Source organism: Humulus lupulus, chromosome X, assembly GCF_963169125.1.
Source record: "Humulus lupulus chromosome X, drHumLupu1.1, whole genome shotgun sequence".
Lineage (NCBI taxonomy): Eukaryota > Viridiplantae > Streptophyta > Magnoliopsida > Rosales > Cannabaceae > Humulus > Humulus lupulus.
This window is the reverse complement of record NC_084802.1, coordinates 131,534,983-131,559,762: the sequence shown is the minus strand read 5'-3', so window position 1 is coordinate 131,559,762 and position 24,780 is coordinate 131,534,983. Positions and strand designations below refer to the sequence as shown.

At 37.1% G+C, this 24,780-nt stretch overlaps 1 protein-coding gene and 1 non-coding gene across 2 annotated transcripts; one reads left to right on the top strand and one right to left on the bottom strand.

Annotated features, from left to right (window-relative positions):
- Positions 1 to 22,900: 22,900 nt before the first annotated feature.
- On the bottom strand, positions 22,901 to 23,620 carry LOC133806273 (uncharacterized). Its single transcript, XM_062244394.1, has 2 exons — positions 23,252 to 23,620; positions 22,901 to 23,116 (listed from the first exon to the last, which is right to left on the bottom strand). Exons 1-2 carry the CDS (start codon positions 23,618 to 23,620, stop codon positions 22,901 to 22,903), a joined length of 585 nt encoding a protein of 194 aa, XP_062100378.1.
- A 526-nt stretch (positions 23,621 to 24,146) lies between these two features.
- On the top strand, positions 24,147 to 24,253 carry LOC133807743 (small nucleolar RNA R71). Its single transcript, XR_009879640.1, has one exon. It is a non-coding gene; the product is annotated as a small nucleolar RNA R71 (small nucleolar RNA).
- The last annotated feature ends 527 nt before the right edge of the window (positions 24,254 to 24,780 follow it).

Sequence of the window (24,780 nt, the reverse complement as noted above, 5' to 3'; positions counted from 1 at the left end):
GACATATGCAAGTGTTGGTAGGACATGCACTTGCTGGTAGGACATGCATTTGCTGGTAGGACATGCGCATGGTGGTAGGACATCCGCATGGTGGTAGGACATGCACTCCTCTCCTCTAACATGGCACGTTCTCTGGCATGCCATGTTTCTCGTCTAACATGGCAATCTCCTCTAGCATGCCATGTCTCTCATCTAACATGTCACTCTCCTCTAGCATGCCATGTCTCTCGTCTAACATGGCACTCTCCTCTAGCATGTCAGTGCTGGTAGGACATGTGCATGCTGGTAGGACAATGTCACTCCTGGGCAGACAAACACGTGACTGGTCGGACAAGGTCATGCCTGGTCGGTCATGACACTTCTCAAGCAGTCAAAACTCTTCATCAGTCTACCGGGTCACTTTATCACAACTCTGAGGAGTCAATGTATTTATTGACTATTTAATGTGTCTTTTACGGAGCATGTACTGCCACTTGTCACCTATATTTCCACGTCATCGATCTCCATTTTTTGGGGATAACAATTAGAAATACTTGGTAATCTTATTGTTGTTTGTTAAGTCCTTGCTTTAAGTTAGATGTTGTAACTAAGTTTTTGTAAATTATAAATTAGTCTACAACATGGAGTTTTAGGACTACTATAGGGCGGTCTTTAATTGGTCAGAGTAAAAAATTGAGCTATATTTTTTATTAGGAAGACAAAAATTAGATTTTTGCTAGGTCATAAGTTATTGAAGATGAGATTTTTTTTTAGAATTTTTTAATGGTGTCAAGCAAGAATCCTGAAATGGAGTGGATAATGGATTCAGGCTGTTCATTTCACATGACTGCAAACAGATCTTGGTTTGAAGAATTTCATGAGCAAGAAGGGGGTTCTGTACTTCTTGGAAATAATCAACCATGTAAGATTACAGGAATAGGGTCTGTTAGGTTCAGATTTCATGATGGAATTGAGAGGCTTCTTGAGAATGTAAGACTTGTTCCTGACCTTAAGAGAAATTTGATCTCTCTTGGTGAATTGGACAAGGATATGTGTTTAGAGGAGACAAAGGTATACTAAAAGTTGTGAATGGTTCAATGGTAGTTATGAGAGGCATAAAGAAGAATGGTATGTACTCACTTGAAGCTGACTTAGTAATCGGTTCAGTAGCAAATGTAACAGAGAAGTTGCTGTCTAAAACTGAGTTATGGCATATGCGGTTGGGTCATGTAAGTGAGAAAGATCTTATTGAGCTGCAAAAACAAGAATTATTGTGTGGTGACAAGGTGCAGAAACTCAGATTTTATGAACATTATGTATATGGTAAAGCTTGTAGAGTAAAGTTCAATGTTGGTGAAAACAGAACCAAAGGGACCCTTGATTATGTGCATGCATATTTATGGGGTCCTTCAAGGGCTCTTTCTCATTCAGGAACCAGATATTTTATGTCCATAGTAGATGACTACTCAAGGAAATTGTGGGTGTACATTCAGAAATCAAAAGATGAATCATTCGAAAATTTCAAGAATTGGAGAAGCCTTGTTGAAAATCAAACTGAGAGGAAGGTGAAGAGGTTTAGATTAGATAATGGGCTTCAATTTTGTTCAGATATGTTCAATGAGTTTTGAATTAAGAATGGCATAGCAAGGCAAAAGACAGTTGCCCATACACCTCAACAAAATGGCCTAAGGTATTTTGGGCAGAAGCACTCACTACTGTTGTTACTAAGTGCCGGTTTGCCTAAGGTATTTTGGGCAGAAGCACTCACTACTACTGTTTATTTGATCAATAGATGCCCATCTACAACCCTTGACATGAAAACTCCGCAAGAAATTTGATCTGGACACCCTCCAAATCTTGGAAATCTGAAGGTTTTTGGATGCCTAGCTTATGCTCATGTTAGGAAAGATAAATTGGAAACTAGAGCAATTAAATGCATGCTTCTACAATACCCAGAAGGAGTCAAAGCATACAGGTTATGGTGCTTACAACCTGGTTACAAGAAATGTATTATTATCCATGATGTGGTATTTAATGAGAACAAAATGGCCTACATATCTGATGCTGAAAAGACTCAGTCCAGTTTAAATCCTAGAAAAGTTCATAGTACTGAAAGTGTACAGTTTGAGGTGGAGCGTAATGGAAAACTTGAAGAACAACAAACTGGAAGTTGGTTACTTGGAGAGGAGGAACCAGATAAAGAGCAGCAAAGAATTGATAACTATTAGTTAGCACGTGACAGAAGCAGAAGAGAGATTAAGCCTCCTAAAAGATATGGATATGCAGATTTAATTGCATTCTCTTTGATTGCTGCAAGTGAAGTGCTAGAAGAAGGAATCAAGAAGTTTCAAGGAAGCTTTAGCTAGTAAGGAGAGGCATGAATGGCTTAAGGCTATGAATGAAGAAATATAGTCCCTGTATGACAACCATAATTGGGACTTGATTGTGAACCCTATGAACTCCAGAATAGTAAGCTGCAAGTGGATTTTCAAAAGGAAGGAATGGATTCCTAGAGTTGAACCAGCTCGGTTTAAAGCAAGACTTGTTGCTTGTGGCTTCACCCAAAAGGAGGGTATCGATTTTAATGATGTTTTTTCACCTGTGGTTAATCATAGATCAATAAGAATTACTTTGGCAATGGTACCAGAATTTGATCTACAATTGGAACAGATGGAAGTAAAAACTGCATTCTTATATGGTGAGCTGGATGAAAACATTTTAATGGCTCAACCTGAAGGATTTAAGGTCAGAGGAAAAGAAGATCATGTATTCAAGTTAAATAAGTCCTTATATGGATTAAAGAAATCCCCTAGATAGTGGAATAGGTGATTTGATGACTTCATGACCAAAATCAAGTTTCAGAGAAGCAGGTATGATAATTGTGTATATTTCAAGTTCCTTTCTAACAATGATTTTGTTATATTACTGTTATATGTTTATGATATTCTAATAACAAGTAATAGTAAGTATGAGATAGAAAAGGTAAAAGAAAAGCTACGAAGGGAATTTGAGATGAAGGATCTTGGAGCTGCAAAGAAGATCCTGGGAATTGAGATTAGCCGAGATAGGGAAAGGAAACTACTGTATTTGTCTCAGGAAATATATCTCAAGAAGATCCTTAGTAAGTTTGGTATGTTTAATTCCAAACCTGTAATAACTCCAATATCTCAGCAGTATAAACTGAGTGTGTATCAAGCACCAAAGACCAATGAAGATGAGGAATATATGGATAGTATACCATATGCAAATATTGTGGGATCTCTAATGTATGCTATGGTTTGTACTCGTCCAGACATAGCTTATGCAGTGAGTATTGTCAATAGATTTATGTCAAATCCTGGAAAGTCTCATTGGCAAGCTCTAAAGTGGATTCTTAGGTATATCAAAGGATCACTTGGAAGAGTTTTAGTTTATGGTGGAGCTAGAGAGAAGAGTAGAACAACTGTTATTGAAGGGTTTGTCGACTCAGACTATGCTGGCTATCTTGATACAAGGAAGTCACTCATTGGCTATGTTTTTACTGCTTTTGGCACTGCTATCAGCTGGAAAGCAAACTTGCAAAAGGTTGTAGCCTTATCTACCATCGAGGCAGAATACATGGCACTCACTGAAGTTGTTAAGGAAGCTCTATGGTTGGGAGGCATTGCTAGAGAATTGAAGCTGCAAAACCAAGTCATCACAGTTTATTGTGATAACCAAAGTGCCATTCACCTGTCCAAGAACCAAGTCTATCATGAAAGGACAAAGCAGGTACACATTAAACTACACTTTGTCAGGGAAGTTATAGCTCGTGGATCAATTATAGTTTAGAAGATTTCTATTGATCATAACCCTTCAGATATGATCACCAAACTTCTTCCAAGCAGTAAGTTCTCTCACTGCTTGGGTCTGATTTAGCTGAAAGAAGATTAAGCCCTTTAGGGGGCTTGAAGTGCAGTCACTAAACCTGGAAGTGTTACAGATCCAAGGTGGAGATTTGTTAGTTATTTGGCTCACTCAACATTCTGTTATAACAGCCTTCTATCATTTGTAAATCTGTTTTGACAGTTAATAGTCGGTTGCTACTACTATATATATAGCTTTTATTGTATAGTTTTATATGATTTCTAGAAATAGAGAAAAAAAACTTGTAATTTGAGACATTCTATACTAGAAGAGAGAGTAGTGACATTCTATACTAAAAGTGACTGCCCCTGGATGTAGGTTAGAGTTATCTTGGCTCTAATTCGAACCACATAAAAGACTGAGTATTGCATTGTGTTTTTCCAGCTCTGTTTTACTGATTGGTTTGTGAGTTATTGTGACTTTTAACTTGGTTGTTTAGTTGTGATTCTTGGAGGTTGGTTTTCTGTGGTGAACTTCTTTATTGATCCCTACAATCTTAGCATTATCGAACTCCGAAAATGCATCTGAAACTTCACAACTTACAAAATTTCATAAATTGAAGCAATGCCCACTGCAAATTTCACTAATTTCTACATTTCAAGAAAAAAAATTGCCCGAATAAATTCCAAACATCAGAAGTTTCATAACTACCCAAAGTCAAGATTCATGCAAATATCTTAACTAGTAATTACAAAATGAGGATTTTTGCCAACAAAAAAAACCAACACCAAGAGAGATAACAACATACCAGTAACAGAACAACTCTTTTCTCCAACTCGGACACTACAAAAGGCAAAACCCATGTAGCCGAACACTTTAAACAGTAAGTAACCACATTCCACCCACAATCCATGAACTCACTCCAACGATATAACAATGGCAAAAATAACCAGAACGTTATTCTCAGTCAAACTTGATTGAAGAGGAAGAAGCTTTTTTTTCTTTTTTATCTTGTTTGCTTAAACAAATTAAAAGAAACTAAAGGGTAAATGACAATCGGTACCCGGTTAAAGGGGGTCTCCAAGGGTATATTTGTATTTTTGTATCATTCAATCAACAAATGCAAATCCAACCATTCACCCTAAAAATTAACATATCCTATGGCTCACAACACTTGTTGGACTAAGTCTTGAAAATGACAACTGAGGGACTAAAGAACTTTCCTTTAAATATATATATATGCGATTAAAATAGCTTCTGCCAACATTTTCTACTAGTCCTAAATACTTAGCCATTAAGTATTAGGTAGACGCATACCTAGTAGTTTCTGATTAGTCCAAATTATTTTAAAAAAAATATTTAAATGTTTAAAAATCTAATAAAAAATTATAAAATTATTTAAAATACTGATTTCAATCAAATTAAAATTACAATAATCAAAATTCATGATTCAAACTAAATTAAATTAATAAAACTTTAAACAAAATCAAATAAATGGAAGCTATTTCTCCCCAAAAATCACGACAAAATCAAAACTCACATCATCAATCTCTTCAACTTCTTCAAATAAAGTTTTTGAAATCAAACAATCTGATAAGAAACGTTAATGAAAAAACCATTGATTGTGCTCATCCATTAATTCTTGGAAACCAAAGACAAAAATACAGATTTGAAAACATGTGTTCATCAAGTTCAAGTTCAAGTTCAAGTTCACACTCAATTTAAACCCAGATTCAAAGTTCCATATTTAATGATTCCAAACTAAACAACAAATCTGATTACTTATTTGATTTGAAATCAAAATCAATAAACAACCAATAACTTCCATAACCAGATATGTTCCTAACACAAGCTCAGCAAGTCCATCGCCCATGATTCACCAACCTCTAGCCACGACCCAAACGTGAACGGAAAACAAACCAGACCTGAGATCACCATCTTCCATCAACTCCTCGCCTCACCTCGCCTATGCTCTTCCAAACCCAATCTTGACATCACTATCTTTCATCATCTCCAATGTCAGCCCTGCTGCGCCCAGCTAAGCTCCGACGAAACCCAGTTCGCAGCTCTGTCTCGGAGCCAGCTGAAACCATAAGCCATTCGCGATTGAAAGCTTCAAATATCAACAGAAAAAAAGAAAGAAAGAAGGAGAACATGAAGAACCAATAAGAGCGAAAAGGAAAGAAGAAAAAAAACATATGATATTTTTAATGATTTATGATAATTTCAATGTTTAAATATTTAATTATTTTACATGTGTTGTTCGTGTTTTCACCAATTGACACGTGACAGTCATTAGAGAAGTAATTAAGCTCCACAGGAGTTTATTAAAGCCCAGTGCTCCTCGAAAGGTAAGCCATTCCCAGTATGTTGTGATCCGCCTCCAGAGATGAATGTCTTCATGTGTGTTACATCCCTAGCACCATTATCATAGTCGTCCCGATCTCATGTTCATCTAGTCTTCCAGGCTTGTAGGAGTTGTCCTCGGGGCCTGGAGGGAAGTCCTAAGTGTCATGTACAGCGACCCTAGACCACAAGCAGTCCTCTGACAAAGCTATTGTTCCTTCAAGTCATGGTGTCGAGTCCGTATAGGCGACAAGTAGCATGTCCCAATGTGCGACCTGGCGTAGGAAAATGTGCAGTGACCCCCTGACATTGTCAGGGGCGTATTTTCCCAAGTGTTTAACCAAATTTAGACTTGATGACGTGGCTTCTACGAAAGAAACACGTGTCATCATACCACATTAAATTCAGAATGCTGGTCAGAAGTAGTAGCTGCTCGAGGAGGCTACATCAGAATATAAAAGATTGTTTAGCAAAGATCCAATAACCTGCTTAGAGATGGAGCAAACTAGTACCATCCTATGAAGCTGCTCAGAGTACAAGACTTGCTCAATGAGCAGGACGCTTTAACCCAAAGATCCAAGTTTCCCGAGACACTATTAAATATCCCAAGATATTTATGTAACTGATATTTATGTAACTGATATTTAAATTGTATTATTCCTATATTATTTGAATATTTAATTAAATGTACTGATCCCACACTTACACGTGTAGGGCTTATATTTGCTTGTAAGGGCCCATACCCCACTAAGACTCTCTATAAATAAGGGGTTCATTCAATCATTAAGGCTAAGTGAAAATTACGAGAGAAAAATCTAGAGATTTCTTTTGTAAGACTTTATGTACAAAACCCTTTGAATTGTATTCTTTTGTCAGCTTAAGAAACTCAGTTTAACCCTGTTTCTTCTTGATCTTGAGTTTGACAATTCTTTGATAAAGAAAAGTGCAAGTGGACGTAGTGCTGGGAAAACTTATACATGATCTTTATTTATTTTCATGTATATCTAATATTAAACAAATTAATACGAGATAGCCTAAAACATGTTTCTAAAATTGAATTCAAAGAGAAACAAAGAATAGAATACTTACAGTATACGCAGCGGAATTAAAGAGTCATTCCTTCAGTTTCTCTAACTCTTGTATCCTCTCTGTCGCAAAGTATTACCAAGAAATTGAACCGATCTTCTATTTTCTTCAAAGCCTTCCAATGTATCCTTAGAACCACCTAGACTAGTGTGGGAAATTCTCAACACATGAGATAGATATAGAGAGAAGAAGAGAAAATAACAAAGAGGCTTAGAAAAGGACTTGTGTTTAGAGAGAATCTAAAACTATCAGAAAATCTCACTTGTGACTTATGTTTTGACTTCTCTCTAAGCACTCTTTTTATAGACTCAATTAGGCCATTTAATTTAATTAAAAAATCAATAAAATAATAGCTATTTTGAAGCCCTAGGTCGAAATTATCATGGGCTATAGGCCCGTGAAATTTCCCATTTGATTATAAGTTCATTGGACTTAAAATCAAGGCCTGTATTATTTTCTATTGATTTAATTAATTAAATAATTATTTAAATCCTTTATCAAATTAATTATTTATAATTTGAACCTTAATTTAAACTTATTTATTAATTTAGATACCAATTTATCTTAATTAATAAATCTGCCATAATTTCTCTTTTCTTCTCAAAATTACACAACTCTGTGAAACTATCCAAAATTGACCTGGTCAACTTTGATAATTCTAATTGATGATTAAATCAATTAATTGAGACTATCTAGATGATTTTATCCAAGGTACAATGGGGACCATGGGACTATGAAATCAAGCTCCAATAAGTTATCATAAATCTAACAAATAAATTTACTAACTTATTAATTCCTCGTGACTCCACTATAGACTCGGAATTGCACTCTTGAATTCATAGAACGCTCTATAACAAATATAGATTCGCTATTAATTATCCATTGTTACAACCATAATTGTCACTCAATCCTCTATAGACGGTCTACAATGAGATATGACTAAAATACTATTTTACCCCTCATTGTATTTTATCCTTAAAACACTTAGTTCCTTGTAAATGATATTTCAGTAAACTAATTTAATTATTGAAATGAGATCTCTATCATTTAACACCTTGAACCAAACTAAAAGGAAACCATCGTTTCAATTCTTCATCAGAAGCTATAGATGTTCATATCTATGATGAACACTCTCACTCAATTATACTACCGAATTCCCAAGATGTAAGTATGGGCTAGTCCATAGGGTAAGCTGGTAACGAACAAGTCAAAGAACTCAAATAATACAATCAATTAGAATACTAACAACTCAGAATTGAGATTGAATTGACCTATGGTCAACTATATGATATGACTAGAATAGATAATAACGGTAGTTTTACTTATCTTATTAACTGTCAATATCGGTCCTGTCCGATGTAACAAATACATCCGATCTTATTTACTTTGCTAATGTTCTAGAAAGAACATAGCACTGTAATGTGTAAGTAGATCATATCGTAGATTGGAAAGTCAGTGTAAATCCTGTGCACAGACTAATCTTAGGAATAACTTATTTTGAACATATAATCATATTTATATTCCACTGTGATTACGTCACTATAAATAAGATTAGCTATATGCTCAGGATTTAATAGAAGTTTATATTAAACAAATAATCATGAAAAAAAAAAAAAAACATGTGAGCAAAGTGATTAACCATGTCAAAAAATAATTTATATTCTTTTATTGATAATAAAATGAGATTATAAAGAATTTGGGTTTTAATTAGGGCATAAAACCCCAACACGTAGATCATTCCCATCTCTTGGGGTCAAACCACTATAAAATCTGTTGTGTCATTTTCTTGATTTCAGTTTGTTGTAATTATGTTTTGTCATTTAAATTGACTTAGTGTCATTGACCAAAACGCTAGTCAACATTTTGGTGCTTCCGTTGTGAGCTGAACTCAAGATCTTATTTTATTAGATCCATCTGAAACAATGGCTATCACTGCTAGAAACCAGAGTTAAGAGCCACAAGGGGGGAACCCTAACAATGCCAATCCTGACTGCCCCTTGAGCAATCAAATCCCTCCTTTGCACTCTGCTCTTCCATTTCATCCTCCTGGAAACCTGCCTCCACAAGCCACATTCGGGCATGATGAGCCCCATGTGGACTAAGGAGAAGAGTTTCATCCTGACCTTGAACAACTGAAAGGGGTCGTGGGGCAGATGCAAGAGCAATTCATTGCCATGCCTGAAAGTCAGGCAGCTTCTCAAGAGGCTATATCTGTAGCCCTCAACAAACAACGACAAGATTTTCAAGCTTGGATGGATCAGAGACAGTGAACCCTTAAAGCTCGCCAAGAATAAGCTGGCCGTCGTAATGCTAAAGCTGCAAGGTTGCTGGAGGCCATCTTGTCACAGAATCAAGCAGCGAGACACTGACCAGTGGATCTTCAGCCTGAGAACATTGGTCAAGCGAATCCTGAAACCCAGCGACCACCTGGTTAAGCCCCGAAACCTGCCCAGCGATCATAGTCTCGTGACCAAGTGGTCCTTCCTAGACCTGCTAGGAGCCATCACTCCCATAGGGGAACTCAGCCAAGGGTGTAGCAACCGCTCCACCAAGATGCACAGGTACTCCCTTATAGGGAGAAAGGTTGGGCTAGACAAGTGTCTGGAACTGGAAAACCTGCTAATGAACAACCTAGGCAAGCAGCCTCAAGAGGTGGGCATCCACCAAATTCTGAAGCTGGTCCTCAATACTGAAAACTAAGGAATGAGAGACCCGTTAGCCAGAATCAAGTCCAACCACCTCACTTTGCTGGACAATACTTTGGTCATAATCGTAGAAGAAATAGAAGGAGAACTAAACAAGTGGTTAGCAGTAGTTATCCAAAAACTTACAGAGATGGTTATGATGATGATGAAAGGGACAATCGATACTATCAACCCCGTGACCATCAATAGTATAATGACCACCGACAGGATGAAAATCCAAGAGGATAATTTTTTCTGCCAAGGCCACCTGGGCCTCAAGATATTCCACCTAGGGGGAATGTGCAGCCTAAAGGATCGTTTGTCCCACCAAGGCAGCAAGAGCCAACAAACTGTCCCGCGACACCACCTCCTGGTCCTCCTCGAGCAGAAAGTCAAAATGTTGGGGGGCGACCAAGAGAGGGAAGTGTCTTTAATAGACTGGGAAATAGAGAGCATGACCTCCGTGATGTCATTAATCAGCTTAGGGAAGAGAATGCGTCTAATGTTGTGGGACTCATCGCACCGATAATCTCGCAGGCACCATAAGCAGGGGATACTACAATCCCATTTGTAGAATCAGGTGTTGTGCCACTAGTTGCTTCTGCAATCTAGGCGCAATTGGATGCTCTTACTCAAATGGTACAAGAGTTAACAGCCCCAAAGCTCACATATATCGACCTGGAAAGAAGGAAAGGGTCTACTTTCTTAGATCGAATCAATGCCCTGATAGTGCCACCCAAGTTCAAGATGCAAACTTGGAATATGTATATTGGAAGGGAAGATCCTGTCTCACATGTTAAAAATTGTGTAATACAAACATACCTCCAAGGGGTTGAAGACGACGTTCGTTGTAGGATATTTTCTGCTACTTTATCTGATTATGCTCAACAATGGTTCTTCAAACTGGATCCAGGAACCATTACATCCTAGGATACATTTGTGAGGCTCTTTTACTCACAATTCTTTGCTGGTCGTATCCCACCTGCTGAACTCAACGACCTTGTTGACATTAAGCAAGGACCGAATGAGCCTTTGAAGGATTATGTCCAGAGGTTCATGCAAGCGGTTGTTCGATCAAGACTGTCAGCAACGATGGAAAATTGATGGCCATCATGGCTAGAATTCAAGTAAAGGGCCCCCTATGGATTGACCTAAGGAGGAAAATTGTCCACTCAACAAGGGAGCTCTTATATCGAGCAGATGAGTTCATTAAACTAGAAGAGGCCATTAGAAGAGTAGAACAAGCCAATCAGGCAGGTACCAGTACTGTCGTTCTAGCCAATGATAATGGCGCTCCATACCAGTGATTAGCAAGCCAACAACAGAAATTGGAATAAGCAGCATCGAGCAACAAGGTAATGCCTCCGCATAAGAGGCGAGCAGCTCTAAGTAGGGAGTTAGCAGAAGATATTGATCCTTGCTTTGTGGACTTTGATACTGGGGTGGACCAATTGATGACCTGGAGGAAGTCCCACTTGACCAGAACGAGCCAACAAAGACAGTCAAGATTGGAAGACGTTTAGTAAAGGAAGTCAAGTCTAAACTTGAAAACTTCCTAAGGAATAATCAAGACGTGTGTTGCGAAATTTATTGCTACGCAAGTGCACGTATCATAAATTAGTAATAAATCTTGGTAAAACCAAGTATCGTCCTCAAGGACTGAATTACCAATTACTAGTCAATTAATTTTTTCGTTTCTATTTGGTCAATTAAACTTTGGTTTTTGTAACAAGGTAAAAAAAATATAAATTGCATAAACAATAAACAAGAACACAATAAAGAGAATAAGTAAAAGAAAACATTGAATTTAAATAATGAGAGAGAAATTAGGGCATATAATCTAATCAACTATCCTTCCTATTAATCCCTAATACAAGTTACCAATTTCTTCTTCTTTCTTCCTATTTCAATTAACGAGTTGAAAAAAGCAGCTTATGATCATGTTATGAATTATAAACTCAACCTAAGTGAAAATTTCCTATATTTCTATGGGAAATTTTTTCACAAAGGCAGCATTAATCAAAACAACTCAAAGAAAATTACACAATTAATCTAGATACTCTCGTTCTAAATTAATAATGTGTCTTGAACAACCAAAGCAAATTCAAATTTCACTTTACAAATTTTGATTAAAACACATAGAGGTAATGACTATAGATGGCCAATCAATAATCAATCAACAAACATAGATTGCAAGGAATTAAAAAGAAGACGAAGAAGAAATGACAATTGCATTAGTTCATAATATGGATTCAAGCGATTCAATTAACAGTTAATAGCCTTAAATAGAAAATTAGTTCATAATTGTCATTCTAAACACAAAGTAATTCAAAAACAAACATAAAGAGTAGATGAATGAAAAAAAATAGAGGAAGCCTCCAATGGTGTTCTCCAAGGTTCCAACCACCCAAAAAACTCTCCCTCTTTTTTTTTTTTCAAAATTAGGTTTATAACCTATTTTTTTTTCTTTTCAGAAGAACTCAGGTCGCGGCCCAGCTATTCAAGCGCTGCGACCCATGTCCCAAAAACTGATTTTTTCATTGAGGCGAGCCGTGGCGCAACTGTCCACCTACCGCGACCTGTACGTTTATTCTGGCCTTGAGAACTCCTTAGAGCCGCGGGCCCTCCTTCTAGTGACGCGGTCCTTGCAGAACTTTGAAATCATGCATTCTATAAAGGACCTGGCCGCGAAGCTACCAAGCCGTGCTGCGGCTCTTAATAATTTCTTCAAATTACACACTTTTTGTCATGGAATTTCACCGAGGCTATAAAATATATTGAGGACTCTTCTTTTCACACACAAAAAAAAAAAAAAACAACATCGAAACACTGATTATTTCATCATTTTTTTGCCAATTTTCTTCATTTGCTCTTTTCGTTTATTTATTGACTAAAACCTGAAAAACGTCAAAGACAAGCGTAAAACTGCTCTAAATAATAGAAAAACTTAAATAAAAAATATCTAAAACACAACCTAAACACAACACAAAACTAGACTCAACAAACTCCCCCAAACTTAACATTTACTCGCCCTCGAGTAAAGATTGATAAATAAACTTAAAACATAACACCCCAACATAAAGTTAAGCCTCCATATTATTCACATCGCATTCTCATCACTCACAAAATATCAACTGCATTTTAAAACTGGAATTTCATTCCAATCACTCCAACAGTTAACCTGAATGCCTCAATTGGAAATTAGAATAAATCGTGCAAATTACTAATGAACAATTAAAACATACCTTACATGTCACACTCCAACCAACAATCCACTAACCAAAATTCAATAAGCTTGCACACTTTCTTTTCTCCACTAATGTCAACAAAAAATGCTTTGGAATCACAAGGTCTTTTAAGGTTCATAATGTTTTGGCTTAGGTAAAGGTTGTCGAAAAAGTCATACCAGAAACCAACTCAAACAAACCACATTGCATTCAACACCTATCCCCAATTCACTAACTTCCCCATATTTGAGAGAACTCACAAAACAATGCACCAACATCACTTAGTTTTATTAATCAATACTTTTTTTTTTTTGAATGAGGAGTGAAAACTTAATTTTAAGCAAACTAGTGATGTTACACAACTCTATATTTTTCTCTCAATCATGTGGAGTCAACTTATCCACACATAACAACACTTTTTACCCAATTACAATCTTTCCTCCAAACTTATTTCTAAGCTTATGGTATAATTCAAAGGTCAAGGAAAGAATATAATAAGTACAGTTTTTGCTCAATTATGTGGTTCTTCAACAAATAACAGGTTAAGGTACAAAGGGGCAAACTAAGGAAAATGATAATGGTATGCTAGAAAGGCCCAAATGTTCCAACAACAAAAATTCCTAGATAACTTTCCAAAACACGTATCATCAAGGATTTCACCTCAAAAAACAAGCAAAACAAGTTCTATCCTTTTCCACAACTCTTACCGCAAACCCAAGTAAAACATGTATAACACACTCTAATTATCCACATTTACAAAACATACTAAAATTCCAACACAACATTAAAATTAATCCAAGGAGCAACCAAATCAAGCACACGGTTATTCACACAATCTCTATTCCACAAGTGATGACAAACGACATTATTAAAGAAATTTCATCAGCTAAACTTTTTGACACTAAAGATAAAACTAAAATAAAAACAATAAACTAAAAGGAAAACCAAAACGAAGCAAAAACAATAAGCCCCTCCCCCAAACTAAAATTTCACATTGTCCCCAATGTGACATGAAAACCAAGGAGAGAAAACTTACCTCAAAAGACACACCACATCAGTATGGCAGTGGGTAGTAGGGCATGTATGGTGGGGGATACATAAAGGTATGCTGATCGGCCTCACTCATCGGCCATTGTTGGACTAAAGCATTGAGGGCATCCACATGCTGAGCGTCATACTCACTACGTTACTCCATATATTGATTGAAATGTTGGTTTTGAGCATGGTGTGACTGGATCATATATTGATTTTGTTGAATGATCTAATCTAGCCGATTATGCGTTCACTGAGTATGGTAATCAATGGGCCCACCAATAGCCAAAAAGGACGCAATACCACTAGGTCCCACATCATTAGTTGCACCAATACCAACAGGATCAATCTCCTCATCATCTCCACCTCGCGGACGTTTGGGGGCTTGGCCAGGTTGTGGAGGCTCAAGAAAGGTTGGAGGAAAACCATGAACCATAGATAGAGTGATGGGTTTCATGGGCTTCCATATTATGTCTCCTTCAAGCACTAGCACCTCATAAGTCTCACACAACTGAGTTATGAACGTGACATGCGCCAAGCCACCAGTGGTGTTAAATTTACTGATGTTGCGAATGTTATACCTGATTATGCGTCCCACATCTATTATTTTTCCTGTCATGATAGCGTAAACCAAAAGACATCGCTCTCGATCAATAGAAGATAAATGAGTGCTGCGCAACAGACGAGCACTCACAAAATAAGCCCAAGCACGGGCAATGCAATTCAACTGCCAGCGAAACAAATGCTTTGGCTCACCACCATGATAATGAAATCGAGCCCCCAACATGCTCAATGTTTCTGTCACCTTAACATAGTCGACCTCGCTAAAATGAGCCAACTACAATGTTCATCTTCAGTGGCTGGAATAGTAGGAAGATGGAGCAAAGTATTAAAAGAGTCAATGTCGGATGGCACTTCCATGCCCCGAATAAAAACTTTTAGCTCATCATCTTGACTGGGGAAATTTTCATAAAACTCACACAGTTGAGAGTAATTGGCATTATCCACTTGTATTTGCTTACAATATATTTCCCAATTTCGGCGATTAATTTCAGCTCTGATTGACTCATAGGGGGGATCTTTTGGGTGTGGTTCCAATTGATACTCCATCCCCCTTTCCTGAACAACAGATTTCCCATTGGTTTTTTTTAAACAATTCTGCAGCCTCCTTAGTTTTGAATTTGGCTATATTAAAATCAGTAGGTGGTGGCGGTGGTTGTTGGGCTCAGGATGAGGAGGTTTTCTTTGAAGGAGCGCCCCTTAGAGGATTTCTTTTAGGACCCATCGTACAAGTACAAAAGCGATTACTATCACCAAATTTTCTGAGAGAAATTGGGCAGAACCTGCCCTTGTTTTCTCACTTCCCCCAAAATCAAAATATCATGAAAAGATTCAATAACCACATTAACAATTCGTTGTCCATCACAAACCCACCAAACTACTCCACAACAATTTATCCAAAAACTACCAACTTAGCATTGATAATTCAAAGAAAATAAATTGTACTTACTTGAGTGAGAAACCCCTATTTGTGACTCGTCTCCTACCTTTGACAACAACAATTTCAAAAATATATGGTATTAGATAGGAATTTTCGAAAATAGGGTTTTATAAAGGAGAAAATTTGTGTTTTAGGTCAAATGAAGGAGATTGGAAATGAAAAAAGGTTGGGGGATGGTGATTTAATGAGAAAACAAATGGGTTATTGAGGATGAGAATGGAGGAGTTGGAGGTATGGGGAAGAGGAAAACTGAAATGTGAGGAAAAATTGGAAAAAAATAGGGTTATTCTATTTTTTATAGACTCTATCGCGACCCAGCGCCGCGGCGCACCTACTCTAGTGTCGCGGCTCGCCTCCCTTTTCTGAGAATTTTGGCTTCAAGTGTCGCGGCTCTCCTTAGCCTGTGTTGCGGCCTGCCTCTTTTTTTTTCTAGGTATAAGCGAAGCGGCCCTCCTTAGTTTGTGTCGTGGCCCACCTACTCTCGTGGTAGTATCACTGCGCCTCTATAAGGGGCCTTGTCGCGACCCAATAAGGCTGTGCCGCGAACCTTAAGAAATTATATTATTTTTTTCATTTTTTTTATTTTTTTCACGCTTTCCACGATTCCATATGTACAATAATAAACCAAATATTCATAATTTACAAGTACAAAAATTAAACTTAAAATTTTGTTCCAACTAGACCAAAAAGTAAAGAAAGCAATAAATATATATGGGATGCCTCCCACGGGCGCTATCGTTAACGTCATTTAGTCGGACGCTGAACTCCTCTTCAAATGGGCTTCAAGAGGATTACTGACTTTGCTTGATCAAATGCACTGCCAAAGTATTGCTTCAACCTTTGCCCGTTCACCTTAAAAGGATCTCCATTCTTTCCTTGCACTTCCACTAAGCCATATGGAAACACTCTCACAATAGTAAAAGGACCTAACCACCTTGACTTCAATATTCCAGGAAGTAGTCTCAACCTTGAATTAAAAAGAAGTGCTTGCTGCCCGAGTTGAAACTATTTTCTGACTAAGTTCTTGTCATGCCAAGCTTTGGTGCGCTCCTTATATATTTTTGCATTTTCGTATGCCTCATTACAAAATTCATCAAGCTCATTGAGTTGCAAAATTCTATTATCACTAGCAACATTCCAATCAAAGTTTAACTTTTTCATTGCCCAATATGCCATGTGCTTTAACTCAACTGGAAGATGACAAGCTTTTCCAAAAACTAAGTGATATGGGGACATACCTATTGGTGTTTTAAACCCAGTTCTGTAAGCCCATAGTGCATCATCCAACTTCTTTGACCAACTTTTCCTTGAACTATCCACAATCTTCTCAAGGATACTTTTAACCTCCCTGTTTGAAATTTCAGCTTGGCCATTTGATTAGGGATGATATGGCAATGCAGTGCGGTGGTATACACCATAGCGAGCTAGAAGTGCATCAAGTTGTTTGTTGAAAAAATGACTCCCTTCATCGCTAATGAGAGCTCGAGGTGTACCAAAGCGAGTGAAAATATGTTTATGTAGAATGTTCAACACAATTTTACCGTCATTGGTCTTTGTAGCAGTAGCTTCTACCCATTTTGACACATAATCAACTACTAACAAGATGTACTCATTATTGTAAGATGGTGGAAATGGATCCATGAAGTCAATGCCCCAAACATCAAAAAGCTCAACTTCCAAAATCACATTGAGGGCATCTCATTTCGCCTTGAGATATTACCAATGCGCTGACAATGATCACAAGCCTTCACAAAAGAATTAGCATCTTTAAATAAGGTTGGCCAATAGAAACCACTTTGCAATACCTTAGATGTTGTTCTTGTGGCTCCAAAATGCCCACGACATTGTAAATTGTGACAATGGGCAAGAATAGAAAGCATCTCATTCTCAGGTACACAGCGGCGAATGACTTGGTCAACACAATGCCTGTCGAGAATAGGCTCTTCCCAATAGTAATGCTTCACCTCAGAGTAAAATTTCTTCAACTGTTGCCTCGTCATCTCAGGAGGCACAATCTTTGCAACAAGGAAATTCACAAAATCAACAAACCAAGGGACAACAAAATTTTCACTCACCCCAAATAACTGTTCATCTGGAAAGAAATCATTATTCTGCATAGTTTTCTCATTCTGACTCTCTTCTACTTCAAGTCTTGACAAATGATCAGCTACAAGGTTTTCATTACCATTTTTGTCACGAATCTCCATATCAAACTCTTGTAGCAATAGAACCTATCTGATTAAGCGAGGCTTTGCATCTTTATTAGTCATCAAATACTTGATAGAAGAGTGATCAATATACACAACCACCTTGTTACCAATCAGATAAGATCTAAACTTGTCAAAGGCAAACACTAAGGCTAGCAACTCTTTTTCTATTATGGCATAATTCAACTGTGCATCATTGAGAGTTCTACTAGTATAATAAATGGAGCTAAATACCTTGTCAATACGTTGCCCCAAAACTGCACCCACAGCATGATCACTAGCATCACACATTAATTCAAACGGTAAGTCCCAGTTTGGAGCCACAACAATAGGTGCAGATATCAGCTTCTCCCTAAGTACCTTGAAAGCATGAAGGCACTCCTCATTGAAATCAAAAACCACATCATTCATTAACAGTTTAGAGAGAGGCTTAGTCACTTTAGAAAAATATTTGATGAATCTTCGATAAAACCCCGCATGGCCAAGGAAACTTCTTACACCCTTCACTGACATCGGAGGTGGTAATTTCTCAATTGTTGCAATTTTTTCTCTGTCCACCTCAATACCATCTCTAGAGATCTTGTGTCCCAAAACAATTCCTTTTGTCACCAAGAAGTGACACTTCTCCCAGTTAAGAACTAGGTTAAACTCTTCACACCGCTGCATAACTGCATCCAGATTTCTCAAACACACATCAAAGGAAGACCCAAAAACAGAAAAAGTCATCAAAGGAAACTTCTTGCCCAAAAAGAAAAGAAGAGAAGAAAACAAATGAGCCAAATCAAGGAACATACATCCAAGGGAGTAGTTCTTAACTTTTTCTATTTTATTACTCATTGAGGACAATGTTTCATTTAAGTTTGGGGGTAGTGTGTATGTATTTTTCTTGGTGTTTATGTGTTTTTCTTTGTGTTTTTGCATGTTTTTCATTTGTTGTAAAATTCAAAAAAAAAAAGTGTTTTGTTTGAAAAAAAATATTGGTGATTTTCATATTTTCGATGATAAGAATTATGATTGAAATTGTTCTTAGTTCTTAGAAAAATATAAATAATTATTAAGCTTTACTTTTAATTTTTAAGTTAGTTTTGTTTAAATATATATTTTTCATAATATGTCACTTTTCTATTCTATTCGAATTTGTGATATTTCGATATAGTTTATTTAAACATTAAATTCTTTATATCTCTAAAAAAAAAATTAAATCCTAGAATTTGCTTGATTATCTCTTGAGGTTTAATTTTTTTTTTGCATAAGCTTGTGTAAATGTTCACATGATGATTTGATGTTTTTGTGTTTGTATGTTAAGTATCTATTTGGAAAACAATTTTGATTTTTTTAATTAAGTACATAAGCTTTACTTTTATTTGTGATTTTCTTTGAACTATTTCCATTATGTAATTTTTGAGGTAAACATTTGACATCACCAATTAAAAAAAATGTGTGTGTTTTTAATTTTTCTTTTGCTCGAGGACTAGCAACATATTAAGTTTGGGGGTGTGATAACTCTACAAAATAGAGTTATTTTACCACTTTTTATGTGCTAATTGTTGCTTAATTCTTTAGTTTTTAATTGATTTGTTAATTTTTTAAGTAATTTTTAATTTATTGAGTTAATTTTGATTTTATATATTTTTTTGTGTTTTTATAGTATTTTGTTGTAAAATGTTGTAGTTAATTATTTGAATTATTGTTGTTTAATTTGAGGTTAAAAATGTGTATTAATGAACTTAAATGTTAAATATAAACTATGCTTTAATTAATATTTTCATAGAACTTATGTTGTATATTTGATTATTGAAAATATTTAGTTTTAATTTAATTTATGTTTTTTTATAGGAGATATGTTGTACTTTTGGGCTCTTGAAAAACAAGAAAAAGAAAGAAGAATTGTGGCATTTTTAAAAAATTCCATAAGACAAGCCAAGTGTCTCAGTCATTTGGGCTAACTGGCCCATGTGACACCCCACGTCACTATGACTGCTTTCTGGAATGATGACTGGCCCTACAAACCAAGACAAGTCTTTCCAGCGTGCTTTGTCCTCACTCGCACAGTTCCTGGGAAAACTTCCCAGGAGATCACCCGTCCCTAGATTACTCCAGACCAAGCACGCTTAACCATGGAGTTCTCAAGTGATGGACTACCGAAAAGAATATGCACCTTCCTGATATAGGTAGTACCCATCAATCCATTTAAGCCCTCTTCAACTATGTAGTCCCATACCTACACAGTCTTAGAATCATTACACTTAACCTTCCCAGGCGGTGTGGGATTGCACAGCTTACCCGGTCTTTCCCCTTATGGATCACAGGATTCTGACTGTCACAGCCCAGCCCGAAGCTCCTGGGCCACCTGCCAGCTTCATAAGCCCAGCAGCAAGCACCAATGCCCCAGCCTTCACAGCTTGCCTGCTGCCTCCCCAGTTCACGCCACAAGCCTCCAGCCGAGCTCCTCCCAGCAATCAATGCCAGCACCATCCTTCAGCACCTCCTGAAGCCCAACCCACCGAAGCCCAATGCCAGGCCTAAACCGCCAGAAGCCCAGCTGTACACCACGCCCAGCCCTTCCACACCTGCCAAGCCCAATGCCAAGCATCCCAGCAATTTCGCCCCTGCCTTCCCACTCCTCAGCAAAGGCCCAACCGAATCACCCCAACATCCATGCCACCAACTGCCAACACCCACCAAAGCCACCATTTTTTGAGCCCAACCGAATCACTTTTGTACCCTTGTCCCCTTTGCCAAAAATACCATTTTTTACCCATACTTTTCTACACATTTTACCCCAAAACATCATCATTACACCCTATAATTTACCCATATTTTCCATATTATAATTAATTTAAATTGATTATTTTAATACATTTTTGTGGCTATAAATAAGGGAGTTTAGTGCTTAATTTTGAGGGAGGTTACCATACCACAAGTTCTACACTTTCAAGACCTCTCAATTCTCTTCATCTTTTTCTTCTTTTTGGTAATTTTTCCTATGAGTTTTTAGAGGAAAAATTTGGGCGTTTCTCCTCCAAATTTTCCTATTTATGTTTGTAATTTTTAGTTTGTATTTGCTATTTTATTTATGAGTTTCTAATCTTTTTAAGATTATTAAGGTGATGATGAAACAATATGTAACTAGATAGTATTTATTTTGTATGTTGATTTCTTATTTTGTGCAATAAAGTTTATGAATTTTCTTCTTCAAATATTTTCTTTCATCTTAAATATCATGTATTTTTTATTGTTAGCTCATATTTACACTTTGTTCTTCATTAGTGCAAAACATAATATACTTTGTGTAAGATGTGTCATTAAATTGTACACTTCCAATGCTTAGAACAAAAATATTATGTTTTGCCTTATAAATAATGTTCATTGATTTATTTGTTATTTCATTAGAATGATTTACATTAAATGCTTTGAAATTATACTTTTTGAAAAGTGAAGATAGATCCTATATTTTTATAAAAACTTGTGCTTAAATAGAATATCTAATTTGAATAAGTGATGGTTTGATTAATTTCTACTATCACTAAAACTTGGGAGTCAATGTTCTTTTAAATATTATTGAACTTATATTTTGTGGATTCTATTATCTTAATAATCCTTCTTTTACCATCTTGATTTCTATTATTAATTTATGTTATATATATTGTCTTTAATATCTTTATTATTATCTTTTATTTTATTTTTATTGTTACAAATTCTTATTAATCTTTGGAGCTAGGTTAGAATTTATTGATTTTGGTTTAAATAGTTTTCTTTTCGATTTTAGACAACTCCTTTGGGTTCGACATCCTTGCTTACATGATCACTATTCTATATGAACGATTCGTGCGCTTGCGATTTATAAATATTTAAAACATACCCGTTTTGGGTCCATCAATAGCAATCTGATGGTACCCTGAATACCCATCCAAGAAGTAGTAGTAGTTGTGGCCTACTAGTCTGTCAAGCATTTGATCAAGGAAAGGTAAAGGAAAATGATAATTCCTTGTGGCCTTGTTGAGCTTGTGGTAATCAATACAAATCCTCCACCCCATCAAAGTTCTAGTTGGATGAGTTCATTGTTCTCATTCTTCACCACAGTAATACCACCTTTCTTCGGTACCACATGCACTGGACTCACCCATGCACTATCAGAAATCGGGTATAGAACCCCATTGTCAAGCCACTTTAAAAATTCCTTTCTCACCACCTCTATCATAGTTGGATGCAACCTTCTCTGAGCTTCAATAGAAGGTTTGCCATCATCTTCAAGGCAGATTTTATGCATTAATATAGAAGGACTAATCCCTCTAATATCCGCTAGAGTCCATCCAATTGCAAGCTTGTGAGCCCTTGGCACTCGTAAAAATTTCTCAAGCTCTACACTAGACATGTGCGCTAACACAATTACTGGTAAAGTTTCATTATCACCCAAGCATACATATTGCAAATGTTCTGGTAAAGTCTTCAACTCAAGAACTGGTGATTTTTCAACTGATGGCAGTGGTCTCTCAGATCCTTGTCCCAACTCCTCATATTTCTTTCTATAAAATGGCCCTTGAGAATTCACCCAATTCATATACTCTATGACTTCAGCGTCATCAAACTCATCATCATCAAACTGAGTTAAAGCTAATTCTAAAGCATCAGAAACTAAAGACTTCTCAGAAACAGCTTGATCAACCACACTCACAGAAAAACAACTATCACTTTCTCTTCGATACGACATACCATTGAACACATTAAAATCCACTTCCTCTCCCTGGACCCAAAGCTTCAACTCACCTTTTTGAACATCAATAAGCGCTTGGCCAGTGGCTAGGAATGGTCTTCCAAGAATGATAGGCATGTCTGCATCCTCCTCCATATCAAGAACAATAATATGAGCAGGAAAAGGAAACTTATCCACCTTCATAAGAACGTCTTCAATGATACCTTGTGGATGCTTCACAGATCGATCTACCAACTGTAGAGTAACTGTCGTTGGTCTTGCTTCACCCAAACCAAGTCTTCTAAACATAGATAAAGGCATCAGATTAATACTGCCCCCAAATCACACAAGGCATGCTTACACTCAAATTTTCCAATTGTGAAAGGTATAGTAAAGCTCCCTGGATCTCTCAACTTTTTGGGCAGCTTCCTTTGCAATATTGCACTACATTCTTCAGTGAGCGCCACAATTTCATAGTCTTCCATCTTTCTTTTCTTAGACAGAATCTCTTTCATGAACTTCACATAACTAGGCATCTGATCCAAAGCCTTAGCAAAAGGGATATTAATGTGAAACTTTTTGAACACCTCTTAAAACTTAAAAAATTGTTAATCAAGAGTAGTTTTTCTAAGCCTATGACGATATGGAACTCGAACTGGCTAGTCAACAACAATTGGAGGAATCTTCTCTGTGCTCTTGCGGTCTTCGGTGACCCCTTTCTCAACTGTATCAGACTTTTCACCTAAATCTTCATTCTGAACCACTGATTGTTGTACACTAGACTGCTCAATTTGTTTACCACTGCTCAGAGTAATTGCCTGACATTGCTCCTTAGGATTAATTTCAATGTTTCTAGGAAAGTTTCCCTGAGGTCTATTATTCAGCATATTGGCCAACTGCCCCACTTGTGTCTCAAGATTTCTGAGAAAAGATCTGGTCCCAGTCATAAACTGAGTTTGAGTGTTGGTAAGAGTCAATAACGCAGCTTGTGGCCTAGGTTGTTGTGATGAAGAGGCTTGACTCATTGGTTGTTGAGGCATATTTTGCTGAAATTGACCCTGAAACTAAGGTTGTTGGCCCTGATTGTTTCTCCAAGAAAAGTTGGGGTGATTTCTCCACCCAGCATTGTAAGTGTTGAAGAATGGATTGTTGAATGGCCTCTAAAAATTTCCCACAACTTGAACCTGAGCTTGGTCCATAGGAATGTTATTATTATCACTAGCAGGACACTGATCAAAAGAGTGAGAACCTCCACAAATTTCACACGTAGCCTCCATATGAATCACATTAGCAGACACAGTATTCTACTGCAATTGTTTGGTCAACGAGGCTACTTGTGCTGTCAGAGCAGTAATTGCATCAAGTTCATGTACCCCAGCTACCTTTCTAACTCCAGATGACCTCTCATCAGACCACTGATGATTGTTTGTGGCTATGTCCTCTAACAATTCATAAGCTTCATTGGCACTCTTACTCATGAATGCCCCACCAGCTGCAGCATCAATAATTGTTCTTGTTGTACCACACATCCCTTTGTAAAAATTGTGGACCAACATCCACTATTCTATACCATGATGGGGAAATTTTCTCAATAGCTCCTTGAAACATTCCCAAGCATCATATAATGACTCCCCATCCATCTGATAGAAGTTATTAATTTCTCCCCTCAATTTAGCAGCTTTCGAGGGAGGGAAAAACTTGGCCAAGAATTTCTGAGCAAGGTCTTGCCACGTATTAATAGAATTTTCCTGCAGCGAATTCAGCCAGCTCTTAGCTCTATCCTGCAGAGAAAATGGGAAGAGACTCAACCTTATAGAATCATCACTGACCCCATTGTACTTGAAGGTATCACAGAACTCCAAGAAATTTGCCAAGTGCATATGGGGGTCTTCAAAAGGTAAATCACCAAATTGGATAGAGAATTGCACCATTTGCAAGATCGTCGGCTTAATCTCAAAATTATCGGCCTCCACAGCCGACATTCTTATACAGTTTTGTACTCCCGTAACAGTGGGCAGTACATAGTCTCTCATTCTCCTTGCAGCAGGATTTTGAGCCTGACCTTGAACAACCTCGGAAACCTCATTATTCCCATCATTATGTGCCATCTCCACAGTCTGACGAGCCAAGCTCTTGTTTCTTCTGTTTTGTTTGCAAGCCTTCTTAATCTCAGGATTAGCAGGAACAAGACTATCTGCTC